This window comes from Coloeus monedula (assembly GCF_965178545.1).
Source record: "Coloeus monedula genome assembly, chromosome: 3".
NCBI lineage: Eukaryota > Metazoa > Chordata > Aves > Passeriformes > Corvidae > Coloeus > Coloeus monedula.
In genome coordinates, this window is record NC_138783.1 from 81,286,434 (window position 1) to 81,312,754 (window position 26,321).

A 26,321-nucleotide genomic window follows, 5' to 3' on the forward strand; every position below is an offset into this window, starting at 1 on the left:
AAAACTGACAAAAAACCCCAAACCAAAACATATTCCTCAAGGCTGCTGAGCCACAACACTTACATAACTATGGCTCCTGCTTTCATGGTCTGCTTGGCTAAAAGAGTTAACAGCATCATCATTCCTTGTCAAGTCTGGCATCATCTCTTAATTTCTTACAGATGTCCAATTATGTGTGAAGATACTAAACGAGGCAAATTCCAGACCTCCTTCCTTGGTGTCTCCCAATAAAGTAAGAGGTGACATTCCTCTAACCACGTATGGACATCTTCCCCGGAGCTAGTGATTTTTAATTCTTTCAAGATGGAGTAGTGAGAAACAGGTAGCTCATTCTGAAGGACAGGCCAAAAATGCACTGAATTAACTACACCCAAGAGAGCTTACTTATCCACCCAAAACATATATCATGTGCTCTTCAGACCTGTTCACACTCTGGATGCACTAATGCTCTCCACACTTTGGACAAGTCTTTCCACCCCCACCCCAAGACTCAGCTCCAGTCCTGTCAGATTGATCTGGTTAGGCCAGAATTATGGCCAGCTCCAGACAGCAGCTCATTCACTCTTATGTTGTGTTAGGAGACCTACCTATACTACAAAAATTCAACCATATGGGCACAACTAAATTTAAACTAGCTTGCTTAGCATCCTCAACTATCAGCTACTGATTTTTCTCACACCAGGACTTCCACTCCACCCTTCAATTTGAAGCTTGTCCTGAAAACCACTTTAAAGAATACACAAATTCAACTAGGAAGGTTTATACAGAAATCAAAAGCAATTTCATTCTCCAGATCCATGTGTTTCTACTGCAGCAATCACTTGTGAGATCCAGGCAAGACTGAGGTGTTAACCATGTGATCCAGCATTCAGGAGACCCAACAGGTATGCTTCTAGAGAAGAAATTACAATATTTTCTGAGTATTAATATCAAACCCGCTTTAAATCTCTTATATTTCCTGCACATTTATTCTACTGACAACTTAAATGTTATTAGAAGATGAAAGATTACAGAAATTGAAAAGTAGGAAATCTGTCCCTGGGACTTCCACAGCAACTTCTGCCTGTGCCTGGTGATGCTGCAATGACAGCTCTGCTATCAGCCCAGAGCAGTGAGCAGTTGCAACAAGTGCTGCAAATTTTACTCTGTAATAACGTTCTAAAGACAGCCTTCAACTGAATGTTTGAGATTTCTTTAGCTTCCCAATGCAGGGCCTGAGCTGCCTGTCCTGCTTTCATTTTCTAAACCTCACATTCTCTTACGCAGGCTCTCCAATGAACAGTCCAAGGATTGCACCTCTGTACCATAAGCAGAGGTGTTGCTGGTGCTTCACCTGTAATACTGCAGGTGAAATACCATGTGCCTTAGTATCCTAACGCATGTGCAGATTTACATATGCTTCAGGAGCAACATAGCATAGCTGAAACACCTAACACGTCTACTTTTTATCAGGACATAAATTCAAGCTTCTTCAGCTCCCATGCCCAGTCAGGAAAAACAAACAAACAGGCCATTACTAATTTAGAAAGCTACCTGAAATTCATCTACTTCCTTTTCAATGAAGCTTTCAATGAAGCTTTGTAGCAGAAGTCTTGTTTGTTACTCAGGGACCTTTGATATAGTTCTCTGTTTCTCAACTCAATCACAGCAGAAGTCTCCAACATAACTCTTCAGATCTGACACACAAACCAAACTCCTTTCTCCACACAAAGTGAGGATTAGCCTTCATTGTGCTTTATTAGGTTCTTCACTAAAATCCATGACAGGAGCCTCGTCAAGTGGGTGACACTTGATGTTTCTAAGAAATTATTTCTACCTGTATGCAAAGTGTGGCTTTACCAGAGAAGGAAGAGGAGGAATGGGGAAAGAGAAAGTAAAAGCTCCCATGACCCTGACCAATGCACTGTCGGCTGTATGCTGCCACAAAACCCACCTGCCATATTTTTCACAGTGTATTTTGCAGAAAAAGACACCTGGTCCCACCAAAACAAACAAAATCATCATTAACTATGAGTTTAAATCCTTTTTTTGCCAAACGAATTAAATATTCCGTTCAGTCAAAGACAGTTAAAATTATAAAATTCAACTGACTGACAACATGAAAAAAAGACCTGCTTCAAAACTGGGGAAAAAAATTCAAAATTGTGAAATATCTATCTGAAAATAAAAGCTTTACTCCAGACTGTTCCCAGGTTCATACCTTTTCCCTACAAGGAGAACCATGGTTAAACTCACATGTCTGTGAAGACTCTTTTGTTGCTTTGAGTTCTACATTTAGGAATCAACAAGTTTGTGAAGAAAAGTACCTTTAAACACAGATGTGGCCTATCAAATAATCTATCTAAAGCAGAGGCACATAAATCTTTTCCACCTGAGCTAATGGGATTTATTTTGAGGCTTCTGCTTTCAGCCTAGTTCTGGTGTATATGAAAGGACTCGAAATCTAAAGAACTTGTCATAGGTATATGCCCAATTTGGAAACACAGAGACACCAAGGAAGCAGAGTATTACTACCAGATTCAGATTTTCATAAGAGCAGAATCTATACCCACTCACTGGGAAAGTGTCATGCACTGAGAGAGGACAAGTGTCTTCCATTGAATTTTCCTGGCTGCCTCCTGAAATCTCCAGATGTCCAGCTCTAATGCAAAGAAAACCAAAGATAGTTTTTAATTTCTGCCTAAAATTGCCTCAGAAGTTGCCTCTGTATTTCTACTTAGCATTCTTTAATTTCAGAACATGGCTGGCTTTGAATATTTTGAAATATGTATTTTAAAGGCCATAGAGTTATTCATTGAAATTACTGTTCAAGTTCAAAGACAAGCTGCCTCCATGATATTTAGGTTAAAAAACCGGTAGTATCTACAAGATTTTTAATGCGTCCTGTTGATTAAAATATTCTGTAGACTCTAGTCAATATGTTATCCTTGGACTCCAGCAGCATGAGAAAAGCGGGGATGGCCCTGTGGGCAAAGCAGAAAGGTCTCAATCAGGAGAGGAGTGTGGGTCAGGCTGCACTTTGGAGGGGACTGGGCTGGTCCAGAGCACAGGGGCATGTTGCTGGAAGAGGATAAGCACTGGCCTCATATTGTAAAGTCACAGTAAAAAGCCCTTGCTGCCAGCAGATTTCCAGGCCACACCTAAACACAAGGGATTAGCAACACCCTCACTTAACAGACAACACAATAGAAAAATGAAGAGGATGAACAGTTTGTCCAAAGCAGCAATACAAATATGGTTTTCTGCATCCTAGTCCAGTATGTAGATGTCCCTGCCAGGCTATACAGAAGGACTTAATAGGACTGGAAAAGACACAATTAATAACTGGGTAGACAGAAAGCACTATTTACAAGCACGTCAGAGGCCCCGAGTCATACATTGATTGTGTTTGTTTCTGTAAAGCAGTGTTAATCCCACTGTTGAGGCAAACATAAGGATTTTAAAAGAGGAATTTAAAGTGGGGTAAGTGAAGGGGAAAAGGCTTGCCACTCTCCATAATATAAAAATATGTCAGTGCAAATAGACATCATTTATTAGAAGCCTCCTATCTGTGTAGCAAAATGTCATCTACTGATGAATGCAACTGGAAGGGGGAAAAAAATAAAAAGAAACTCTTGTCAACAGTTTCCAAACAATTCCAAATCAAATAATTTGCTTTTAAAATTATGTTTTGGTTAATTCATGTTAACTACTGGATATGTGTTGTTCAGAATACATAATTTCTCAGTGGAATTAGCTCTTCTGAAAAGTCACCAATTATTTTAATGGCAGTTTTTGTAAGCCATAAATAGCTCTAAGACTTTTAGAAAAGTCCTGAGATGTTTCATAGAATCATAGAATGGCTTGGGTTGGAAAAGAATTTAAAGGTCATATTGTTCCAATTCCAATGCCATAGGCAGGGACACCTTCCACTACACCAGGTTGCTCAAAACCCCAAACAACCTGGTCTTGAACACTGCTGGGGATGGGGCAACCACAGTTTTTCTTGGCAACCTAAATTTAGAGCTGAGTAAATTGGAAATTAGTATGGAAATTACTTTACATATTGTTGGGACAATGGCGAAAATCTAAAATGTTGAAGTTCTCAAAATCTCCTTAATAAGCAAACACTACTAAATGCTTCAGGTTTCTATCAAAGGAATTTCTATACTCCAGGCATGATAAAAGACAATAAATTTTAGTGACAAGAGCTATAATTAAGAAAATCAGAATATTTTGGATGGTACAAATGGAGGGGTAAATGGCAGGAAATTTTAGACTTCAAAATATATTTATTGCACCCTAAAATATTCCTTATTCTTTAGAAATCTGACTTCTCTGTGAGAGAAGAATCCAGTTTTCTCAGCTCTGCTGAGAGCAGGACATTCTGGGAAGTTAAGCTGCCACTGCAGTGCAAGGGAAGGCTCCCAAGGGTTCAGGCTCCCAACTCCATCAGCCAGCCTGCTGTCTGTCCAGGCACTGGAAACTGGGAGGCTGTAAAGAGGCAGATGGCTTTGTTTTGGGATCTACACTACTACTGTGGGTCTCAGCTCTCCTCAGGCCTGCTGTGCAGCATTTCAGAAGTATCCTACTTCTAGAGCAGACTCTATGACTAGAGTCATTAGGTCTTCTAAAGCATACATCTGATGCAGTCCTCCTTGGCTCCCTTCACAGCTAGTGAACCCATCTATTTTAGGGTGTCATGAATTACTCCCTAGAAATAAATATTTTTAATTAATTGCATGTCAGTCAAAACATGAACCTATAAATTGCCCAAGTTTTGGTATCCACATAGCAAGAATTTTCATTCAATCAGGTGAACCTAATTCCAAGGGTCTAGAGTAGATCCATGGCCACATATTTGCTGGTCGGAAAACATTCTTCATCCTGAAACTTCAGCAGAATCAAAATATCGTAGAAGAACATTCAGATTCAATGGTAAATGACCACAACAAAAAAATCAATGATGTAACAATAATGATTGCAATGAAACTTGTCTAAGAAAAGCTGTGAGTCATCTGAACCCAGCCAGTATGGAAATCCTTTGAAATGCCATCCTTAAGGCAGAACTTTTCAAAACTGGACTTAACAGGAAATTATTTCCTAGCAGGAAGAACAGGAAAAGGTGCTCAGTAACTCTGTTTTTCTCCAAAGAATTTTAAATTACTACCTTAAATTCAGAAGTCTACACAAATATGTGGTAATGGTTAAACCTTCCCTGAATGACGTGAAGGGGAACAACCCCTCTGCCTTTGTGACACACACCCACAGCATTCCAGAAGTTAAATTACTTCCCTATCCTACTTGACACCTATCTTATGCAGTCCCTTGAAGAAACAAGTTTATGAGATCCTTCAACAGCAAAAAGCATTCTGCATAAAGATCTAGCTCCCATTCATAGTGTACAGGTAACAGGTTTACATGTGCCACATGTATTAGTTGACTGATGTCTAAAATCAGCATGTGGGTGTGGGAAAATGCATGAAACCAGCCTCAAGAGGGTTAAAGTTTATACATTTGTTTAACAGAAAAATGGTTCTAAGACATTGAAGCGACTCCTCTTGCTTTATCTGCCCACAACTACCATCACTCCACACCACCAAACCCTCTCTGATAATGTCCTGGCATTTGTAATAAAGATCAGTCACCTGTTACCTGACTATGTCAATGTATTTTGAAAAAGCTTTCCAGACAGAATTAAGCAGAAAATAATGTTCCCATTGTGAAATATGTTTTCAGGATAAAGCCCAGAATAAAGGTTTCTTCAACAAAAATTAAAAGGAAAGGAAAAACATTTCCAGGGTTACTCACACAGGAATAACTATCAGCCTGGCAACCAATGCAGGCTGGGGTTAAAGGCTTTTTGTCTGAATCAAAGTGAGTAGGAACTCAAGACTTGATATGTCCATGTGGTAGAAAAGTGCTTGAGCTGCAGAGATGCTTTTTATGCCCTGCGGTTTAAAAAAACAAAAACAAAAACAAAAACAAAAAAACTTCAGCCTTAAGACTGTTTTCCAGCACAAATTTTAACAGAACTATCCTGTTTTGATGGAAGTTTGGCATTTGGCCAAATCTCACAGACCAGTAAAACAGTTTCAGGCAAAATCAAAATATCAGTCCAACAACCTCTACCAGAAGGTCAGGAAAAAAAATGTAGCTCCTTTGCCTAGGAAGAAAGATTATGTGTGACAATTTCACTTTACTTGCTCACCATAAAATATTTGGTTAATTCTTTTCTTCTTTCCTTGATGATGATATACAGTCCTAAAGAACTGCTTCATTTTTGGTTTTTTTTTTAAAGCAATTATAGCAACAAGCATAAAAACCAAAGCAAAATGCAAAACTAAACAAGCACAACAGAAGGTCACTTGAAGCAGTCACAAAATAAATTACCCAGATCTCATATTCATTAGGGCAGAGTTTCATTACTGCTACAACAGCAACAGACAATCTCAAAATTAGCACAGACTCTTAGTGCATATTCTACCCTCTCTAGCACAGGTGACCACTGTCATGACTCCTTTGTCAGTGTGTGAAAGCACAAACCCTTACAAAGCGTATGTTTGGCTGCTAAAAATAAAGCCTAGATAAATGAAGCTAATTTCTTAAAACATACTCTTGACTCAGGTTCCTACACCAGGTAACATGCCTATCCCTGCTTCTCTAGAATGATGACTGGAACTTTCTAAGCTACACAGCTCATGATGTCAAACCACACATGTTGCTGTGCTTCCATATCTGAAGTTTGGAAGATTTGCTTACATTTGATAGTGCAGCTCCTCTAAGAATGCAAGCTGGAAGACCAATGCAATGTACTGAAACGTGTCTGGATGTCAAACATGACTCATTTTAGAAAACACCCAGTAAAACTTGCATCAACAGAACAATTGTAGTTATATTTTAAATCAGTTCTTGATCCTTGTTTCGGTTCTGGGGGAGTGGGAATGAGGGGGTTGGTTTTTTTAAAGCTTCCACTCAAATGAAACCTTACAACATTTATTTCTAGTAGGCCACAGCAGTTTAATGAATCCACAAGTATCTTTCCTTATATTCAGTGGACATGAACATAAAGGAAGATATATTTTTGATTCGTATATCTACTACTTCCAGAACTACTTGTCTGGTCTCACAGCCTTGCTTGGTAGTTGCAGTGGTGAACTCAGAATGAGGAGCAATTTCTGCAGCTTCATGTGCTAAAATGAAAAACTCAGTCTTGAAAGATTTATATAAATTCTGCACATACAGAAATTGGTGAAATGGAATCAAAATCTCTGATTTTGTTTATCAAAACCTGTACAAAAGTTGGTTGTGGTCATTAGCAGATTCCAAAATTGCAGTCCCAGAAAAAACTGGTTGTAATTAATTTTCTCTTTACAGATTGAAACAAATTTCATCTATCTGCCTATTTTAGTAATAGAAAGATATAAGAAAAATAAGCTCAGTGAAATATACTGGGGATAGAGGGATAGGCCTGAAGTTCAGCCACAGCACAGCGTGACTTGGCTGTCAACCCCACTCCACTGACTGAAATTACATAATTGCTGTCATGTGGATACAAAATGCTGCTAGCAAGGATTTTCTTGCTATTTTCTAAGCCCGTGAGAGACTTTTCTCTCACACAGAAGAGATAGCAGAGTTATGTAAACAACCAAACACCTGCAGCCTTGAAAAGTCTTGTTTAGAGTACAGTAGAAAAATATTTTGACAATGGATGTTTTAGGACTTTAGCCAATCACCCCCAAGGGGTGGCTGATCCTTGTCCAATTAGACTATGAAGAAAAAAGTCTGTAAAAGAGTTTGTAAAATTAAATAGATCAATCTTGCTGCACAATTCCTGCCTGCTGGATCTTCTCTCCTCTTCCTCCTCTAAGGCTGCGGGACACGGTGATATACCCTAGGGCCTAGGGCTGTGGTAATACTGTCAGGCAGTTGGTTGTCACAAACCAACTGTTACTCCCCTTGTTGTGTTTTAATGCATGAAAACTGCACAGGATCGTGGCAGATACGAGGCATTACAGAACCAATGAAATAAAAGTTAAAGCCTGAATTATTCATGTAACTACTCTTTGAATAAGTCTGGTGTATCTGCCATAGTATTTCAGATGGAACAAGACATGAATAGCACATTTGTTTTTCTCCCCATTCCATCCCTCGCCCTTGGGTAATCAGGTGTTTTACCAATATGGTAAGTCCGGATGTGTCTGTCAAAACAGGCTTTGACTGGAAATGCTGTTCCGACAAAATAGAAAATGCAGCATTCTTCACAGTGAAAAACTCCACAAACCTGAATGTCGGTTTGCTTTCCCAGATGACAGTACAGTCATTTTCTGAACAGCTTTGTTTAATAAGTTGTTGGTATTGCTACTGTGATTTTCAAGCTGAAGCTTTTCTGCAGCCGGAGCAGTTTCCAATGCACTAAGTCCTGTTTGGAGCTTCTTAGGGAGCAGACCACAAAAAACTACTACTCTATTTTTGGGTTTTAAGTAGTCTAAAGGTGTGGACCTAAGGTATCAGGACTTCAGTGGTCTAAACTTTGTCACAGCATAGATAATGATAACTATGGCCTTGTCTACATTGGAGTGTCATATTCTTCTATTCAAGGGTCCAACTGCTCATGGAAGCAACATTACCACCTTACCTACTTGCCACAGCAGTCACATAAATACCCAGAGCAACCTTAATATTTAATAGCATAACTCATCTGCATATTTTATGTATCTGCAGCTCCATCCTATTGCTAGGATAGTCAAAAAGAACTTCTTTCCTAGTACTGTTTTTTTCTAATTTAATTTGAGGGCACATAGTTAACCAAGTGGCATATAAGCTCTAGGGTATCTGTTTCACTGCTCCCATTGGAACAAGATGTGAGATCCAGTGCTGATTGATTTTACCTTAATGACTGCCATGGCAAACCTTATTTCAGCCTTATCTTCGCAATGAAGAAGGGTGGCAACAAAGCTCAACAAAGGATACAAAAATGACAGGTATTTCAATACTGGTATTTCAATAGTTATCCACTAAAGACAGTTTTCTGTTTCCATGGCAGTAGCCAGAAGAGTCCAAAACTGTAATTTTCATATTACTTACAAAAAAATTTAAAAATAAAAGAAAAAAGCCTTCTCAGACATAAAAATTCAACCCGAAAACTAAATGGAGGCACTCAGGACTCACAGAGCTGTCAACATACTAAAGCCACTGTGCAAGACATTGCTGATATTATGGCAGAAGTGAAGAAACATTTTTTCACTTCCTACACAGCTACGACATATCCCTGAAAAAAACCTCAGTATGCCACAATCTATTGGACTCAGGATGTGAGTTGCACCATTAGTCCTCTGGTATCACATCTGAGCAGCCCTGAAAAATCAACAGCAAACACCTAAATTGTTCCTATGTAATGGCACACATCTATCTGGAAACCAGTTGGAAAAAACACCATTGCATCTAAAATACTGCACGATCAAAAACTAAATAAAGTAGAATAAAAATATGTAGCAAATAGTTAAAGATTGTTTCTGCATCAGATCATGTTTGTTGTAGTTTGGGTCATCCTTGATACAACTGACTGCAACAAAAATACCTAAAAGGAAACAAAACATTTTTGCTGCTTCAGGCTCCAAATGTAGCTGGTATCCCTACTATAACTAGGAACTAAAGTTCTGAAGTTATCATACTACTTATATTCAAAGTTCATTCAATTCAAAGAGAGTGCTTCAAACAACTCCTGTTATGTCCCAGATGGATGCTAATACCAGGACAGAAATAATAAAAAATCCTAAAAATTACCTTGTCTTTACAGGTCTGTTTAATCTACAAGTACTCAGATCTCTAGCCAGTCTGCTCAGGTGCATTTAACTTTCCCTTTCCACACCTTAACATGATTGAAATTTCTGAAAATTTAGTCAAAAATTTTCAGTTGATGTTTTTGTAAAAACATCATCAGCAATTTTCCACCGGCTCATTCCCCACAACTACTTATCTTCAACCCTTGTACCACTTGTACCTAAACACTCAGCAAAGAGTAGAAAACAGGCTGATCTTCCTTGCATCCCTCTCAATATTTGAAACAAATGCAAACTGTGAAAACCAAAATAACAATACTGTCTGAAGGTGGTAACGATCTGACAAAGTTATAGTTAAGAACCTGTATGCATAAACAATTTTTAAGATGAGATTCACCATAGTCTTCACACTTTTGCCACTGAAGCTGCTTAAAGCATTTTTAGCTGCTATTGCTTAAGCTCTGAAAGTGGAGAGTTTTAGTAACTCAGATTCTGAATTGTTGACTGTTTATCCCTGACAAATTTTGAACACAACCTGCTCACTGGCATCCATTGACCTAAAAATATACCCCAGTAATTCAACAGAACTGCTTGCTTACAGCACAAGTTAATTTCAACCATTATGTTTGCAACATAAACCACTGGTAAACAGGATGATGATTGATTGATTGATTTATTGATTGATTGAATTACACTGAACCTGATAAGTAGTCCTGAGATGGCTATTGTTTAATCCAATCACTTTGTCATCACAACAATGAGATAAAAATGACTATTCATACCTTAGTTTAATTACAACAATATTACTCAGGCTTAACCTGCATTGATTTCTATAACTTTTAACTTTATGAACATGAACATGAGTCTGTTTCTCTCTTGTTAACAGAAACACACTTTTGAAACAAAAAAACTCTGAGAGTGCTGATACACTTTTCTAAAATAGAGAACTAGAAAGTATGGCTAATGGGAATGATTTAGTTTTTCTTCCTTTCTGTGGTTTGGATTCAATTATCTCTACAGCAACATTCACTGTTTCCAAAGAAAGATGGCTGCTTATTAGGAGCATTCAGGGTTTTCAAAGTGTCATAATGTATATAAATCTGAGCCATCCATTCATTTTGATTTATTTACATGCTTTTTTTTTTTTATCATTTTACATAGAACTTGCAAGAGAATATTTGTTATACAGAGCAGTACATATTAATTTTGCAAGGATTCCCCAAATCATGTGCATTACATCAAAAGACCTGGTGTTAGGGTAGTAACATCATAACCTTGCAGTTGTTTAGCACATATAAGCAACCTAGACAACAGAACTTAATGAATTAATTTACATCTACCAAAGTGCTAAAATGCTACAGTTCTTAGTTGTACATAAATTGCAAATTTGGGGACATCTGACTTGAGAGCCGAAATTTAAAAAGTTTTATCTCTTTTTCCGTAAATATTGCCTCAAAAAGTCATTACTGATGCTCCATGGAAGCAGCTTTCTCATTTGTTTTGGCAAAAGTCTGTGGATACATAAACTAGAATGACAGCTATTTCTACTTTGTCAGAAAACTAAAATACAACTGGAAGCAATAATGAAGTTGGATTTATCAATTGACTGCCTTGAAGAGTTCAGCCATATACTAATCTTTGCACAAAACCATCTTCAGAGGGAAAATAAAAAAAGATAAGCAAAAAACCCTGTTGTCAGAATTCAGACTGTTAATTTAAGCAAACCCTAACTATGTTAATAAGGAGGTTAAGACTATGGTCATCATTTTTTAATCTTTGTGAAAGATGTGTAAGTAATATGTGCACCAGTCTCCTATTGGAGTTTGTGATAAATACTAAACTTGATTATCCAAACTAAGATTAAAAGAAAGTGAATCCAAAGTAAGATCCAAAGAAAAATTTAAAGTGTCCAGATGAAAAAATTACTTGCTTGGTAGTGAGAACTGATGATGATGATGATGATAGATGATGATGACGACAATGCATATTGTTCACTATCAATAATTTTCTAATGAGTACCTTAGGAGGAACATATAAATTTTCAAATCCTTAAAACATACACAAGCTAAGTTCAATCTTGCTAGAAGCAAAAAAGTTTTGCTTTTCTTCGGATTATCTATATCAGCAGGGATCAATCTCTCAATTTTCAGCCCCAGGAATGGTTTTCTATTAAAATATTCCGAAGTATTCTGTGCCATTTTATAATTATTCCTACTTCTTGGCACAGTCATGATACCAGATAATTGATAAGATAATGAAGAGGAACTAGTAGCATGAGGAATCCATTATTAATTTATTGTGTATCCTTACACAACTATATTTAGGTCTTCATCTTGTAATCATGCCTCTACTTGCCTGAGGGCAAGCGTGGCTAATCCTCAGGACTAATGACATAACTCTGCTTCCAGGTACAAGCCTCACCACACCTCTGATAAGACAAAACTTGCTCTGGACACAAGGGGAGATTTGCTAAATTTTGCTGTAGCAAAGCCCTTCCTATCTTGCAAGTTTCTTTCTAGGGCCTCAGAAAGAGATTCAATAGTTGATGGAATCTTATTTTTGTTGGCTTTAATAATACAGTTTAAAATGCTGTTTGGAACAAAATATTACCCATTTTATGTGTATTTGCTTTGATTACATAGAAGGAACTGTTCTGATTACACAGCGAGAAAAGTGAAAGAAGAAAGTAGAGCAATGAAGTTTAAGAGTTCATTTATTTGATAGTCGCTGGTATACAGATTACAGTGGCAAATTTTTCAACTCATCAGAATTTCATATGAAGAGATACAAACCACTAATTAAGTTAGAGGAATCCAAGTCCCAGTTATACATAAACTACATAGATGAAAATTAGAGGAGCATCTGCTCAGGCTAGAATATTCACAATGCATAAAGCAGTAAGTGTGTGAACAACCAAACACTCAGAAAATGCTGAAAGATTTTGGAACAGTTACTATAATCCATGAACTACAGAGGTACAAGGAAGAGTGGCTGGAAGAAGTTCTTACTTCACCACATTTCTGAATATACCAATTTTTTATAAGATTGTTCCCAAAAACAAAGAAGAAATAATCAAGGATTAAACCAAAAACAAATGTAAACACCTATTTACTCTATATTCTAGTAGACAGACTGTTCTTTAGGAATTACCAATAAGCTTCATACACACCATTTTAATCACAAAAATTAAGTCTGCTGTTGTATGAAAAACTCTGCTGCCGATTTGTAGAGAAATCATAAGAATCATACTGAAATAGACTTTACTTGATTCATTATAGAACATACTTTTAAAAAAGAGTATTTTCATAACCTAAGCATTATATATATGTAATGGTTTCACATAAGTAGGTATATATAAGCCAAAAACTTAGTATTTATGATCACAGAAGTCTGAATTAAATAGTTACTTTCACAGACAACCCTTTTTCACACTACAGAAAATCCTAAAACAAAAGCACAGTAAATTTACTAAAAAAACAACTAGACCCATTGCTCTAGTTTTAAATGGTAACTAAGGAAGTCTCTCTCTACCACTCAGGGAGTGCAAATTCTCATCAAAACCAAACATGAAATACCTATAATGCATTACTGCATTGAGGGAGACCCTGGTTCCAGCTCCCACCTCTAGGCTCTTAGTTCCACAAGAATCTTTACTGCAAAGAAACCTGCTGACCTTTTCTTAATCCTGACAGATCTGCTGTGTGCTGAGTGACTTTGAAATTCAGTAATAAAAATGCCTTGAGGCTCAAAAAGTCCCTTTTCATTAGGACACAAAATTCCACTCATGTTCACCTGTAAAAAGAACCATTAAAAATGAAGAATAATTTAAAACTTTTCCTTTCTTCCTTCCTTCCTTCCTTCCTTCCTTCCTTCCTTGCTTCCTTCCTTGCTTCCTTCCTTGCTTCCTTCCTTCCTTCCTTCCTTCCTTCCTTCCTTCCTTCCTTCCGAATTCCTTCCGAATTCCTTCCGAATTCCTTCCAAATTCCTTCCAAATTCCTTCCTTCCGAATTCCTTCCAGATTCCTTCCTTCCTTCTCCTTTCCTTTCCTTTTGTATTTTTCTAAAAAAACACTGAAAATAATCTAACAACCAAAACTACACTCTTTCTGGGGCCAGGCTTCACAGTACTAAAGAAGGAGCAGCTACATTTAGTAACTTGGATACATCTTGGAATTTGCAAAATAAAGCAGAAAAGGCAGACTTTGCAATGGAAATTATAATAAATTATGGTGGTTTAATTTTTATATTTTTTAAAATTAACTTCTCCAGAGAGAATAGGTTGTGTGCTTGTGTTTCATAAAGCTCAATTCTTCTTACATGAAACAAAATGCTTGATTTAATATTTTTCTTAAATGCTGAGTTCAGTCATTTATTTTTGCTGATTACTGCCAATTAGGTATCCAATCTTGGTTCAATGTACAGTAGTTTTATAGCACAGTAACTCCAATGCCTTTCAAAAGTTCTACACCTGGGTAAGGGATTAGAATCAAGACCACAGATGTAATTAAATTGTTTAATTTAGTTACATCCTAGGGATTATACTTTATATCCCAGAAAAAGGATATTCTTTACATTCCTATTTCCGTCAACTTTCTCTAGCTTCGTTTATGAAAATCTGACCGAACATCCAATATCATGCTTATTAGCTTCTACTCGCCATTTTACAAAATGGCAACCATAACAACCTGAAATCCTGAAAAACTTGAAGGAACAAAGTTTCTCTAATTTTTTTCAACACAGCCCCTCTATCTAAATTTTATATCAAGCTTTTACCATTTAATACTTCCTATCTTATGCTAGCTTTCCTTTGAATCACAAAAATTCTCCATTTTCTTTGGTTACCGATTTATTTACCAAAATATAAATTTAGATAATGTTACCTATTACTGAAAACAGCTATAGTTTATAACATATAATCAGATCTTGGTAGTCCTGGACTCTACTCCTGCCCATCTGTAACTTAATGCAAAAATTATATTCCTAAATCCTGGCATCAAAAGCATCTAGGCTCTTCGCTGGCACCAGGAAAGCATATATTCTTTAATTTTCAGTCCCATAGGAAAATTAATTGGAAGATCTACACTAGACCTCAGCAGGTTATCTTATTTATAGAATGGAAATGACAAACTAAACCCTTAAAGTACAGAAATGTTGCCATCTACAATGTAATGAAAGCAGGTTGCTGATTTTTGATCATAATAAAAGAAATTTAAAGCCTTACTAATTTTCTTATATTTTTCTACCATGGAACAGGAATATCCTTTCTATTTTCACACCGCTCATTCTATGGCAGAGCATAAGATCTGAAATGATTAATAATAATAATAATAATAATAACAATAACAACAACTATTGGGAACAAAAACGAGCCAGTGTCAAAGGGTTTCAGAAAAAGCTGATGGCACAGTAAGAGTGCATGTCAGGAGTACATCTTCCTGTCTATCACTAACTCCAATAGTTGCCTAAGGCAGAAAGGAGCTTATGTATGACCAAGTAAGACAGACCCCTGTTTACTCACTACAAAAAATGGGGATCCACAGCTGTGTATCTTCAAAATGATGCTTAGAGCCTAAATCAAAAGACTTCAACAGAAAACTGTTCTGTAACAAACTTTTTTGGTGTTATCTCTATATTGAAATTAATTACTTCTGTAATTACTACTGCTGACTTGAAAACTCATTCAAAACAAATTTTAAGTTCTGGGTTTTGTTTGATTCAAATCAGAGCCTGAAACACCAAAAAAATTAATGTCAAAATACTGTTAATCTAGCTGTCAATAGATAATATATTTTTTAAAGACAGCATTCTGTCTTTAAATACAGTGTAGAAACCTGACCTCACCTGTAACGTTTCTATTGGTATATCACCATGAATCAGAAACGACCTGTACTGCAATCTCCCCTAATATCTATAATAATCAGATAATTTAGTTCTACAATACATTTAATAGATACAATAAGGGATATACCTTACAAGGCTATATGTGGACTGAAACTGCCTGAACTTTAGAGATCCAGAAGATCACTCAAGCTTGAAGAGTTCATTTTCTAATGAAGAGTTAAATCACCAATTACTAAGTGAAGACATTCAAAAGCAATGTTAGTATATGGGAGATATTCTGAAATGACACTGCTACAGCACTATCCCTACATTAAATGCCCACTATTCTATCACTCCTGTTTGAGATATTTCTAAAAATCAATAGTCCCTAAAATTATGTTACCATTTTCAAGCTGTTTTTTCCCATTTGCTCTCAAAGCCAACTCATTCATCACTTTTAGAGCCACCAATACCAGTTTAGAATAAGAATTTCATCCCAGCCATTACTGCATTTCTTTCAAAAGCTTCCCTTAGCAAGCACAGGGTTTATGTGAAATACTGAATGCATGGGAAAGAAAGCTTGGGACGGAGTCTAAAAAGTCATGTTTTCAAAAATATTTTTTAAACATGCTTAGACTATTTTACACGAAATGTAGCATATTTGCTACACAATTTCAGTTTGTGATTATCATGCAGTCCTTTGAACAGGTTAACAGCAATGAAGGAAAGAAGTAATAATTTCTTCTATACACTGTTAAGACTGTTTATAGTTCCAAAAGGGTTGTGGTTTAATCAATTTCATTTGAAGAAAAATAATGAAAAACAAGCAACATCAGCTAAACACCCTGAAAAATAGACAGTCTTGCACCTAGACAATGCAGGAGCAGTGGACTTTAGTGAACTACCAAGAAGAATTAATTCTGAAGACAGTCACATAGGAAAACACAGACACAAGTTTTGGCCTTCTGAAACTTTGAGCAAGGCAGATCATCCAGTGCTGGAGCTGACTGGTGGGAGTTGATGTGGTTTCTTAAACTTTGGGAAACAAGTCATGTACACTCACATGCACAGATCTCCATTCCAGCTCCACTTCATTCCACAAGTAGGAGAACTAGAAACTACTTAGGGCATTATGCATATTGGGAATTATCTTATATCTGAGATTATGGGCGACTCCCACATCTGCCAAAAAAACATTAGCTGATCTACTGATGAATTTTCCAAAAATCCTTTCTTTGGAGAATTAAATTACCTTTGTAGATGCAGTAAAATCTAATCAGTGCGTTTTCTGAACATGTTCCCTAGGTCTCTCTTTCTTATAAATATTAATGTACGAAATCAGGGGCCAAGCTGTCCCAAAATTCATACACTCTATGTATAAATTTAGAAGTCTTAATGTGGTATTAGCACACAGAAACAGTAAACATCACACTTGGCTTTTAATACATTTAAATGTTGAGCATTTTTAAGTAGAATACTCTCAAGGGACCTAATTAACCAAATGAAGATTTTTCAGATTAGCAAAGCAGCTAGATATGTAGATGAAAATACAGGCTAAGAAGTTTGAATTTGCACTAGTGACAAGCATATGCTTTAAGCTCTGCACTTTGTAGATGCATGAGGTGAAGTGACATTTATTTTCTTCTTTTTACTGGGTAGCTCCAGGTTAGATAAGGTTATTTCACATGAAAACAAAATATCATCCGTCAATTCTCCTATTTGTGATTACATTAACATAAATTAAACTGTTAGAACTAAACAACCTCTGATGCAGATAGGATGACTCAAAATTGATTGATGTCTGGCATCAGATAGGCAAGAACTTGGCTTCCTGGTTATTCGGAAATTAATGACAGTGATTTGTTCATCAGATGACAGGTAGAATAAAATAAAAATTAAATAAATTTGAAATATCTCAATACTAAACAATATGAATCAAATATGTCCAGTAAATGAAAATGGTTTCATCCACTCAGTAGATTAGCAAACATGTCTCCCCAAGAAATCACTTTGGCAGTTTAATTCATTAATCAAAGTCTTAGAAAGGCTGTTTAAAACTACCATGGCATCTATCATTAGAGCAAATATACAAGTAAATACAAATATCACTCTTTATTCTGAGTGAGCTCCTGGATGTATTTTTAATGCTACCATTCCTAGATGTTAGTCTCCCAAAGCAAACTTCTGTTGATATTTTAGTATGCCCCTAAAGGAAGGACCATGAACAGAGAATATGTCACAATGACAGAAAAAAATTCATCAGGGTATACATGATTGGACCATTTTATGTATTCATAATAACTTCATTTTTTCTCAAATAAATCCCACTGAACAAGAACAGTACTAACAGGCATTTTAAAAGAATAATTTAAAAATAAAGAATATTTTTAAAGTGTGCTAACATGTTGGTATGTGTGCATATATTGTGTATATCTATTTACCTAATTCACTTATACATGTATGTACAAGAGTAAACGTGTATTTTTAATTTTAAAAGCTGCATCACTAGTTTTTGCTGCCTATTTCAAAGATGGGAAGACAGTTATTTTTCATATGCAAGCACAAAGCAAAACACTTTTTTATTCCAAGAAAAAGTTTAGCTTTTACTACTCTACATAAATATTTTGCATATACTTCTATTCTTCCATTGAATTGTATGAGAATGCTACAGATGGTTTGTCACATCTCGATTAGCTCATTTTTCACAATGCTCTTGTGACACTCTGTATCATTTACACAAGGTTTATTTGTCAAAATCCCATAGCACCTTTCTGACAACAGATGTTTTGAAATTCATCTTATTTTGCTTGGCAAAGACTTATTTTAATGGATGTGACAGTATGATTTCAGTGAAGAATTCACTGGTCATTTAACTCACTTTAGAAAAACTAAAACCAGACTCTGATAAATGTTCATTTTGTAACACTTATAATGTATTTTAAAGCAATCAGCCTTATAAAATGTGGTTTGTTTGGGGTTTTTTCAGAAATGATTATTCACTCTAAGCTACTCTGCATAAGATATTTAAATAATGACTTCGGCCTGATTGTTTCTTCAGTTTCCCTCTTAAATAGAATGTAACTTTGAATCCACAGGTATTCCATGTATCACTTTGTGCATCAACAACATGCATAGCAGAAGGTATGACAGTATTTTTTTCAGCAGGAATTCTTACAGATGAGCAGTAATTCTGAGACCTTAATGTAAACCAATAGACAAATATCACCATGTCTCATCATAAAGGAAAATAAACTCAGGGGTCTGATACTGCAGATTTTACTGGTGAGTAGCCCTTGTTCTGATTATTCTTGCTGAAATGTTCTGTGTCAGTGGTACAGGTTAACAGAGGAGTTATATTCTAATTCAGTTCTCTGTGTGACAAAGTGCCTTATGAAAAATGAATGAATGAAAAAGGATGAATTCACAAGTCTCCTTAAAGCCCCTCCTCACCTTAAAAATGTTTGGCATCTCTGTGCTGTGAGGCAGTCATCTCCTCCTCAAATGGTAGTATTGTCAAATACAGAGTTTTCCCCCAAATAAGAATGCACAGGTGGTCAAGCACAGTTGCTCAGTTAGCAAGTCCCCCTAAACTTGTTTTACTGAAAAATATCATTTATAAAAATCCACCATCATATACCAGATACTCTAGTCTGCTAAAGCACACACAGCCTGCTTAAAAAAAAAGCCACCATAGATGTTGCCACTGACATTTTCCTGCTCATCTTCATTGTATCCCTGTGCTATCTAAAAATGGCAAGATTTAGCTTGCATTAGGAGTTTACTGCAAGAAAGCCATGTAAGAATAAAATTGTGTGGATTTTGTTGATTTATGCTTTTTCAAATGTGAGCTGTGATAAAGAAGGAGGAACAGGACAGTTCCCTGATTATGCTTCTTAAAATGATCTTCCGACCCAACATAAAGAGGAACTGTAGTATACATACGAAACCACAACACATGGTGGCATTCTCTAATATAACAGAGGGTGGTTTGTACTTTATCATTGACTGGTAGGTGTTTGCCATGTTTCAAGTGATACTTAACATTTTCACTCTTCATGATATAATCCTTTTGTTCTAAAAGTGCTTGTTTCCTGAGGACATAGAGTAAGTCATTACCATTTCTGAATGCTGTTGAATACCACAAAATTCAAAAACAAAGAAGTCACTGCAATACCATTGTACTCCTTTTATTTCTAGGGTTCTAATACAAAGTACTGGATAGAATGCAATCACCAAGGTACCAGTTTTCTCTGTTGACTCCTGGTCATCTTCCCTGAATAAGAACTGCCTGCAAAACCTGCTGGTCTGCATGGCAAGGCCCTGGCTGGCGATGGGCAACAGGCAGGTGGACCTGCACCTGGATGCCCACAGGGATGCCGAGAAGCTCTCCCACAGCTGCCGGCTGTGCCTCACCTCTCACTGTGCTGACTGGCAAGTCACCGAGCGGCGGGGAGCGGGACCCCTTCACTACAGCCGGGCTGCACCCACCAAAGCCATATTGGTGGCTCAGTGAAGGGGCTGGCGAAGGATGGCCCCCGGACACCGGACACCCAAAGCGCCGTGCGCTCTTTGTCCTTCAGAGAGAAACACAAGCGAGACGGGGACGCGCGGGGAGGCGGGCAGGTCTCCCCGAGGGGCTTCCTGCCCGCAGCACACCTGTCGTGACCCACACCGGAGCCCCAGCGCAGATAGCCGGGCAGAAAGGCTGGCCCAGGGGGTCCCGACCGAAGGTCCGCCGGCTGCCGCCCTCCTCAGCCCGCGGATCCCTTCGCCCGCTGCCGGGGAGCAGGGAGCCGCCGGCTGGCGGGCGCGGGGGCGGCGCCCAGCCCGGGAAGTTTCTCGCCACAGGTTGCCCCCTCCCGCCCGCCCCCCGGGAGCCCACGGGCGGGCCCGGCCACAGGGACGCACCTTGGCGCCGCAACCGCCGCTTCTTGAGCCCGAAGATGCGGACCTTGGAGAAGATGTCCACCAGGTTGCCATTGCAGAGCCCGCGGTTCTTGTTGGGGCTGTTCCGCCTCCTGCTGGCCGAGGGCCGGTCCCAGTGCTGCTCCCTTGCCTGCCGCTTCTGGCGGATCAAGCCGCTGGCGATGGCCGCTGCCATGGCTGCTCGCCGGCTCGCCCACGCCGGGCAGGGAGGAGGGAGGCGGCGAGGCGCTCAGCCCCGGCGGGAACCCATCCCCGGGGGCGCGGGCGAGAGGGAGCCTCCTCCGGCCCGAGGCACGGCTGCGGAGGGGCACCGGCACCCTGCGGCCGGCGGGAGCTGCCGCCGCCGAGGGTCACCGCATGGGTGCCCCGCCGTCCCTCCCGCCGTGTCCCGGCGCAGGGGCACTTGCTCGGGCGGATGTCTGCGGGCGGGCTGGCGGAGCGGAGCGGCACGGAGCGAGCGGGACTCAGGGCAGAGCCGCGCCCGGTCGGGTCGGGTCGATCGGGTCGGGTCCGCCAGGCAGCGTCGCCTCCCGGGGCTGCCCCTCAGCCCCGAGCCGCCGCCGACCGCTCGCCCGCCGCTGCCATCGCCACGGCCGGGGCGGCTACCGCCGCCTCTTCCTGGCTCCCGCCTGATGATTGCCAAGTGCTTCAGAAATCAGCATCTGGAGAGAGCAATCTTCTTCTCCAGGGAGAGCTGTAATCACGGCTCCTCGGTCCCACCCCGCTCCAGCCTCCCCTACACACGCACGCACGCACACACACACACACACACACAGAGGCACGCACCGCTGGAGCTTTTTTTGTCCTCCCCAAGGCGAGGGGCGGCGAGGGTGCAAGCAGTGGAGGAGGGAGAATGGGGAAAGGCAGAGGAATAAAGCACAGGGGGAGAGAGACGGAGAGACGGGGTGATGCTGATGTGGTTTGCTGGTGGGAACCGGGAGGTTCCCGGTGGATCAGCCGCCAGCTGCCTCTGCCCCCCGTTAGGTTTCCGGGTGGCTTCGTGCGGGGCTCCCTTCCCGGGGTAAGAAGGAGGGCCCTATGCACTGGTGGAGGGGCGTATGGCCCTCCCCGTTCTCCTTCGCCCGCCCCGGCACACCGAGGATCCCTCGCAAGCACCCTCTCTCCAGCTCCCCTGCAGCGGCTCCCTGCCGGCCGCCCCCGCCGCCTCCAGCGGTGACACCGGCACTTGTCCCCGTCCCCAGGCGGGGGGAGCCGGGGGCAGGGCAGACGGCTGAGGCGACACCGCGTTCCGCCAAGGGCACCCTGCCCCGCGCAGCCCCTCCGCCGGCCGGCCCGTCCGCGGCTGGGCAGGGGTGCCCGCCCGCCCCTCCTCGCCCCGCAATCCAGGAACGGAGAGAGCAGGAGGTGAAGTCTGGAGGGAGAGCGGGTTCTGCCTCATGGGAAGGTTTTAGAGCCGTGAGGGAGAAGCACACCTACGGGGCTGAGGGGACCTTCAACCCAAATATCAAAGGGATTACATAGGGCACCCACAAATAGCCACAGCAGGTGGATTTATCGATCACCAGCACCGTGTAAAATTATAGGCTACGTCTTGGAGCACTTAAGGATGCGCCAGCCAAGCTCACTAGACACAGAACACCTAAGAAGCATCTGCCCCAAGAAGTTCACAAGGCGCTGCAAATAGTAAATACCATGTAAAATAAGACATCCCACTTCTTTCATCTTTTTCTGTTGGCTTGGCTCCCTTTCCAAATAATGGCCCAAAGTTTTTCGTATTTACTTTCTGCAAGCCTAATGGTTAAACTTTCTGAAGTTTTAGCTAGCCAGAGGAAACTAGAGGAAGGAAACAAGCAGCTACACAGAAAAATATGCAGTTAGCCTATAAAGAAGGGCAGATGCTTGCACAGGCAATTATCTATTTTTATACTGTTTTCACAATACTCTAACTTCTTATTAGATGGTTTTGGGGTTTTTGTTGTTGTTGTTTTGCTTTTTTTTTTTTTTTTTTTTTTTTTTTTAAACAGGCTTGGAGGTGTAAATATTCATCCAGGAAAATTCACTGCTTTGCAATACAGAACCTAGTATGTAAGAATAGGTTCTTGTTTCAGCAGAGGATTCAGCTTCTTTGATATTGACCATTTTTCCCCTAAATCCTTTAATCTACGAAGTGCTATTTTTATACAGAGGGCAAAAGTGTATGGTGGGAACTCCAGTATACAGGGATTTTGTATTAATACTAGACCAACTAGGAACAGAACATGCACAATCGGATCTGGATAATACATTTTAATTCTATTTAAAAGTGTCTCTAAAGAGATTCAGCTAAGACTCATTGGATTTTCTATCTGGCAATTTTTACAGAGCAGCAATTTCCTTACAACGGTTACAATTGCCTTAACTAATGCAATTAGACAGAGAGGTGATTGTTGTTTAAAAATTTTAAATTTCAGTGTAGTATTTTTGCACACTGCTTTCTTTTTCCTTCCTTCTCAAAAGTGGACAAGACATGGTGTTGCCTTCCCTCGGACCCCTCAAGAGGGAAGCGCTCCTCCGAGTGCCGCCCCAGTGGGCGTCCCCCTGCCCCGGCCCTGCTCCCGTGCCGGCCGCCTTCCCTGTCCCGGTCTGTTTCTGCCTCAGCACCACGGACAGCGGAGCAGAGACGGGCCGCGGGTGGCACAGGGACGTCCGTCCCTGCCGTGGGCGAGCGGACAGGACATAGCCCAAAGTCAGCTCGACTTGGCTGCTGGCTCCGAACAAAGGAATGAATGAGAGAGAGTAGAGTGAAATAGAGGCCAGCCACCCACTATCTCTCATTTTCTCAGGAATGCAGGGCTACGATACATACATATAGCCCTAACATTTGCATGAGAAACTCTCTCCAAAAAGGTGTGGGTCCCAAGTTCCTCTTTATAGTATCCGATGATGCTATGCATTATATACCATCTACTACTGTTGTTCCTTTTCTGTGTTTTCCTTCAAATACTGGGCCTTTGCCAAAACACAGATTTCTCAACAACATGATGCTCAGGGTGATGGCAAAGAAAGGCAAGAGAGAGGGTGAAAACGGGCGGTGTGCTATAGACAAAGAGAAATGTGTTTCTTACTTTTTACATTAAAAAAAAATAGCTTTGTACTCACATCTCAGAAATGCAGAGCAGTTGTTTACAGCTTAGGGTTTTACAAAGAAAACTCAAGAGAGCCATCTGGTGTCCTAACCTGTGATAAAATGTGTGCAATTCAAGTCAAAGCGAAGGTTCTGCTAACAGATGGATTGTACAAGTATGAACATATCGGCTACCTTAAAGACTAGGAACTGCATGAGATTATGCACTTAGGACAAATGGAAATATCTTAATTATGACATTTTCTACATTAAAACAGAGTTTTATTTCTGATTAACAAAATTCGGGATATGAAAACAAACGATTAAAAGCCAAAGAGGGGGTGAAGAGATTTTCAGTGCTTTCTATTCTCCCATCTGTTCATTTCTAACTGGTAATTTATTATGGATTTCAGGAGTTTTCTAAAACAAAAACATTACAGAATCTGTAAAATTGCTTTCTTGGGTGAATTTTAGAGTAAAAAATTCAATGTATATAAAGTGTGCATAAAATGCTTGCTTTATTATATGCTAGGGTGTGAAGCATTATTATTCCTTAATTTACTTTTTGCTGTATTACTGGGAACAAGCCATATTACATTCCAGCTAATTTAACATGTACATTTCAATGTGATCTTTTCAGGCATCAAAGTTCAATATTAAAATATATGTCATTGATATTTGTGTATATGCATATACTAGATATACATAAAATGCTTTTTAAATAACTTCCATTAGGAAAAATGGTATTCAATGCTTTATAGTCTATCATAACCTAGATCCATATGCTACAAAATTTGTAGAACTTAAAATGTCATCCTTATACAGTATGTGCAGTGGGAGTTTTCTTTTTTCTTTTTTTTCACTTATTATATGTTTTGCAATAATTTGGATGATGTTACAAGATGCAGAGTAATATCTGGTCAATGCAGACATTAAAACTTTACAGAGATCTTCCTTTCATAAACCATTTCAATATAAACAAAAATGTACAGGTATGTACCCATGAATGCACATTCCACCCAAATTTTCTCCTCCCAGATATCCTGAAACTGTTCTTGATATCAAAACCAACCAAAATAAATCAAATAAAGGTGAAAGTTCTTACAAATATATTTTCTACAAGTGTAAAATGCCAGATTATAACACTGCTATTAAGCATGTTTAAGTTTCATGAGCTCTACTGAAGTTTTTATTGCACTTACTTGCCAACAGTAGGGCACACACAGCTCACTTGTCCAGTTAAATACACTAGAAGATGATGAGGTAAAGTCAGCTTACATTCTAGAAGTCATTAATAAAGTGTAGTGAATCTAGATGTTCTTTCAGACTTTACAGAGTTGAAGATTGTTTCATGTCTTTGAAAATGTTTGTCTTTTTTGTTTCGAAGATGTTGTGTGCTATAGTTGCAAAAAATATTAGCACCTTACTCCCTATACTTCCACTCAAAGTAGAAAGGAAAGTCTAGGGTAAAAGTACCAACTTAGGCCTAGCAATTGAAAGGCATGCATAAAACTACATCTAGACCACTGGGAAAATTTAATATTCCAAGAAGAGACATTTCAGGAGTGGAAAAATCACTTGTTTCTAAATTGTGATGGCTTTATTTAATCATCCTTAGAGTGCTTCTGATAAGACTGCAGACTAATTCCCAAAGTACTGTTTCCAGCTGAAGTTGTGATTCTGATTTGTTGGTTCTGATAAAAAAATGTATTGAAGGTTGCTGGTAGTTTTAGTGGACCATAATTAAACTGTCTAAATTCAAGGTACATACTAAGACCCCTCCACTCCCCAAAATATCATAAGAAAATGTGATACAGTCCTACAAATAGGATTATTCATGTAATTGCAAACTGATATCTTCCCAGGGCACACAGTGTGTACATATGGGGGAGGATGGGTGTTGGCAAGCAATAGTAACTTTCGGTTCTTGATTTAATTCTCTTGGGGGAAAAAGATGGAGCAAGAGAAATAACGACTTGAACAAGGTGAAATATATAATCTATGGCTTACTCTGTAGGTAGGTAAGTGTCTAATTGTACAAAACTGAATGAGCTAGAAAAACGTTTGTCAGCTTAAAAGATCACATTTTTCATGAGCATACCAGTATGAACATATTAAAACATAGATAATAATTCCCTTTTCAGATATTTCATGTGCATTCCATGTTTATAATAAGACTAGTATGATATGTTTGTGCAATGAGCTGTAAAGAGTTTAAATGAGGTCAGTTTTATATGTTCTTTTATATTAATATTGATATAATTCTCCTTATAAGTTATTGTTAATTTCTCAAAAGTGAATTTAGTATGCAGCACTGAAATTTGAAATCCTTAACACCCTGAACGCTTGATGGTCATTGATTAGACTTTGAAGAACATTAAGAACAAAGTTTGTTAAACATGGTGATATACTTTGCAGAATTTGGATTTCTATCCTTACGCACTTCTCTGTATCAAAAGCACTCAGCTTTCAGTCTTAGCATTCACAATGCACTCAAAGAGCCAAAATCATACCTATTAAAATTTACTAAATACATAGAGTCACTTGTTTAAATAGGTCAGGTGAATCCATTTAATTAAAACAAAAGTAAGCTTCCAATATGTTGGTCAGAGGACCGCACATATTTTAGCCAGCTTCTTCACAGGCTGTGGACTTACTTGATCTTATGTATCCAACTCATAAGAAAAAACATTAAAACATAATCCCTGTATATGCAAGAATAAATTAATGCGCCATGTAAGGAAATCCTGC

The 26,321-nt window shown here is 39.1% G+C and overlaps 1 protein-coding gene across 3 annotated transcripts in view; it reads right to left on the reverse strand.

Annotated features, from left to right (window-relative positions):
• The window catches only part of FGF14 (fibroblast growth factor 14), a gene marked incomplete at both ends in the record, with an annotated part of 377,580 nt that overhangs the window by 102,270 nt on the left and 248,989 nt on the right, over window positions 1–26,321 (reverse strand). The window contains one exon of one of the 3 annotated variants that reach the window (XM_082279456.1): window positions 20,489–20,681. The exons of the other annotated variants lie outside the window; for them this stretch is intronic. Within the exon in view, the coding sequence (XP_082135582.1) occupies window positions 20,489–20,681 (193 nt within the window). Of the gene's footprint in view, window positions 1–20,488; window positions 20,682–26,321 lie in introns of those variants that run through there. 3 annotated transcript variants of the gene reach the window in all.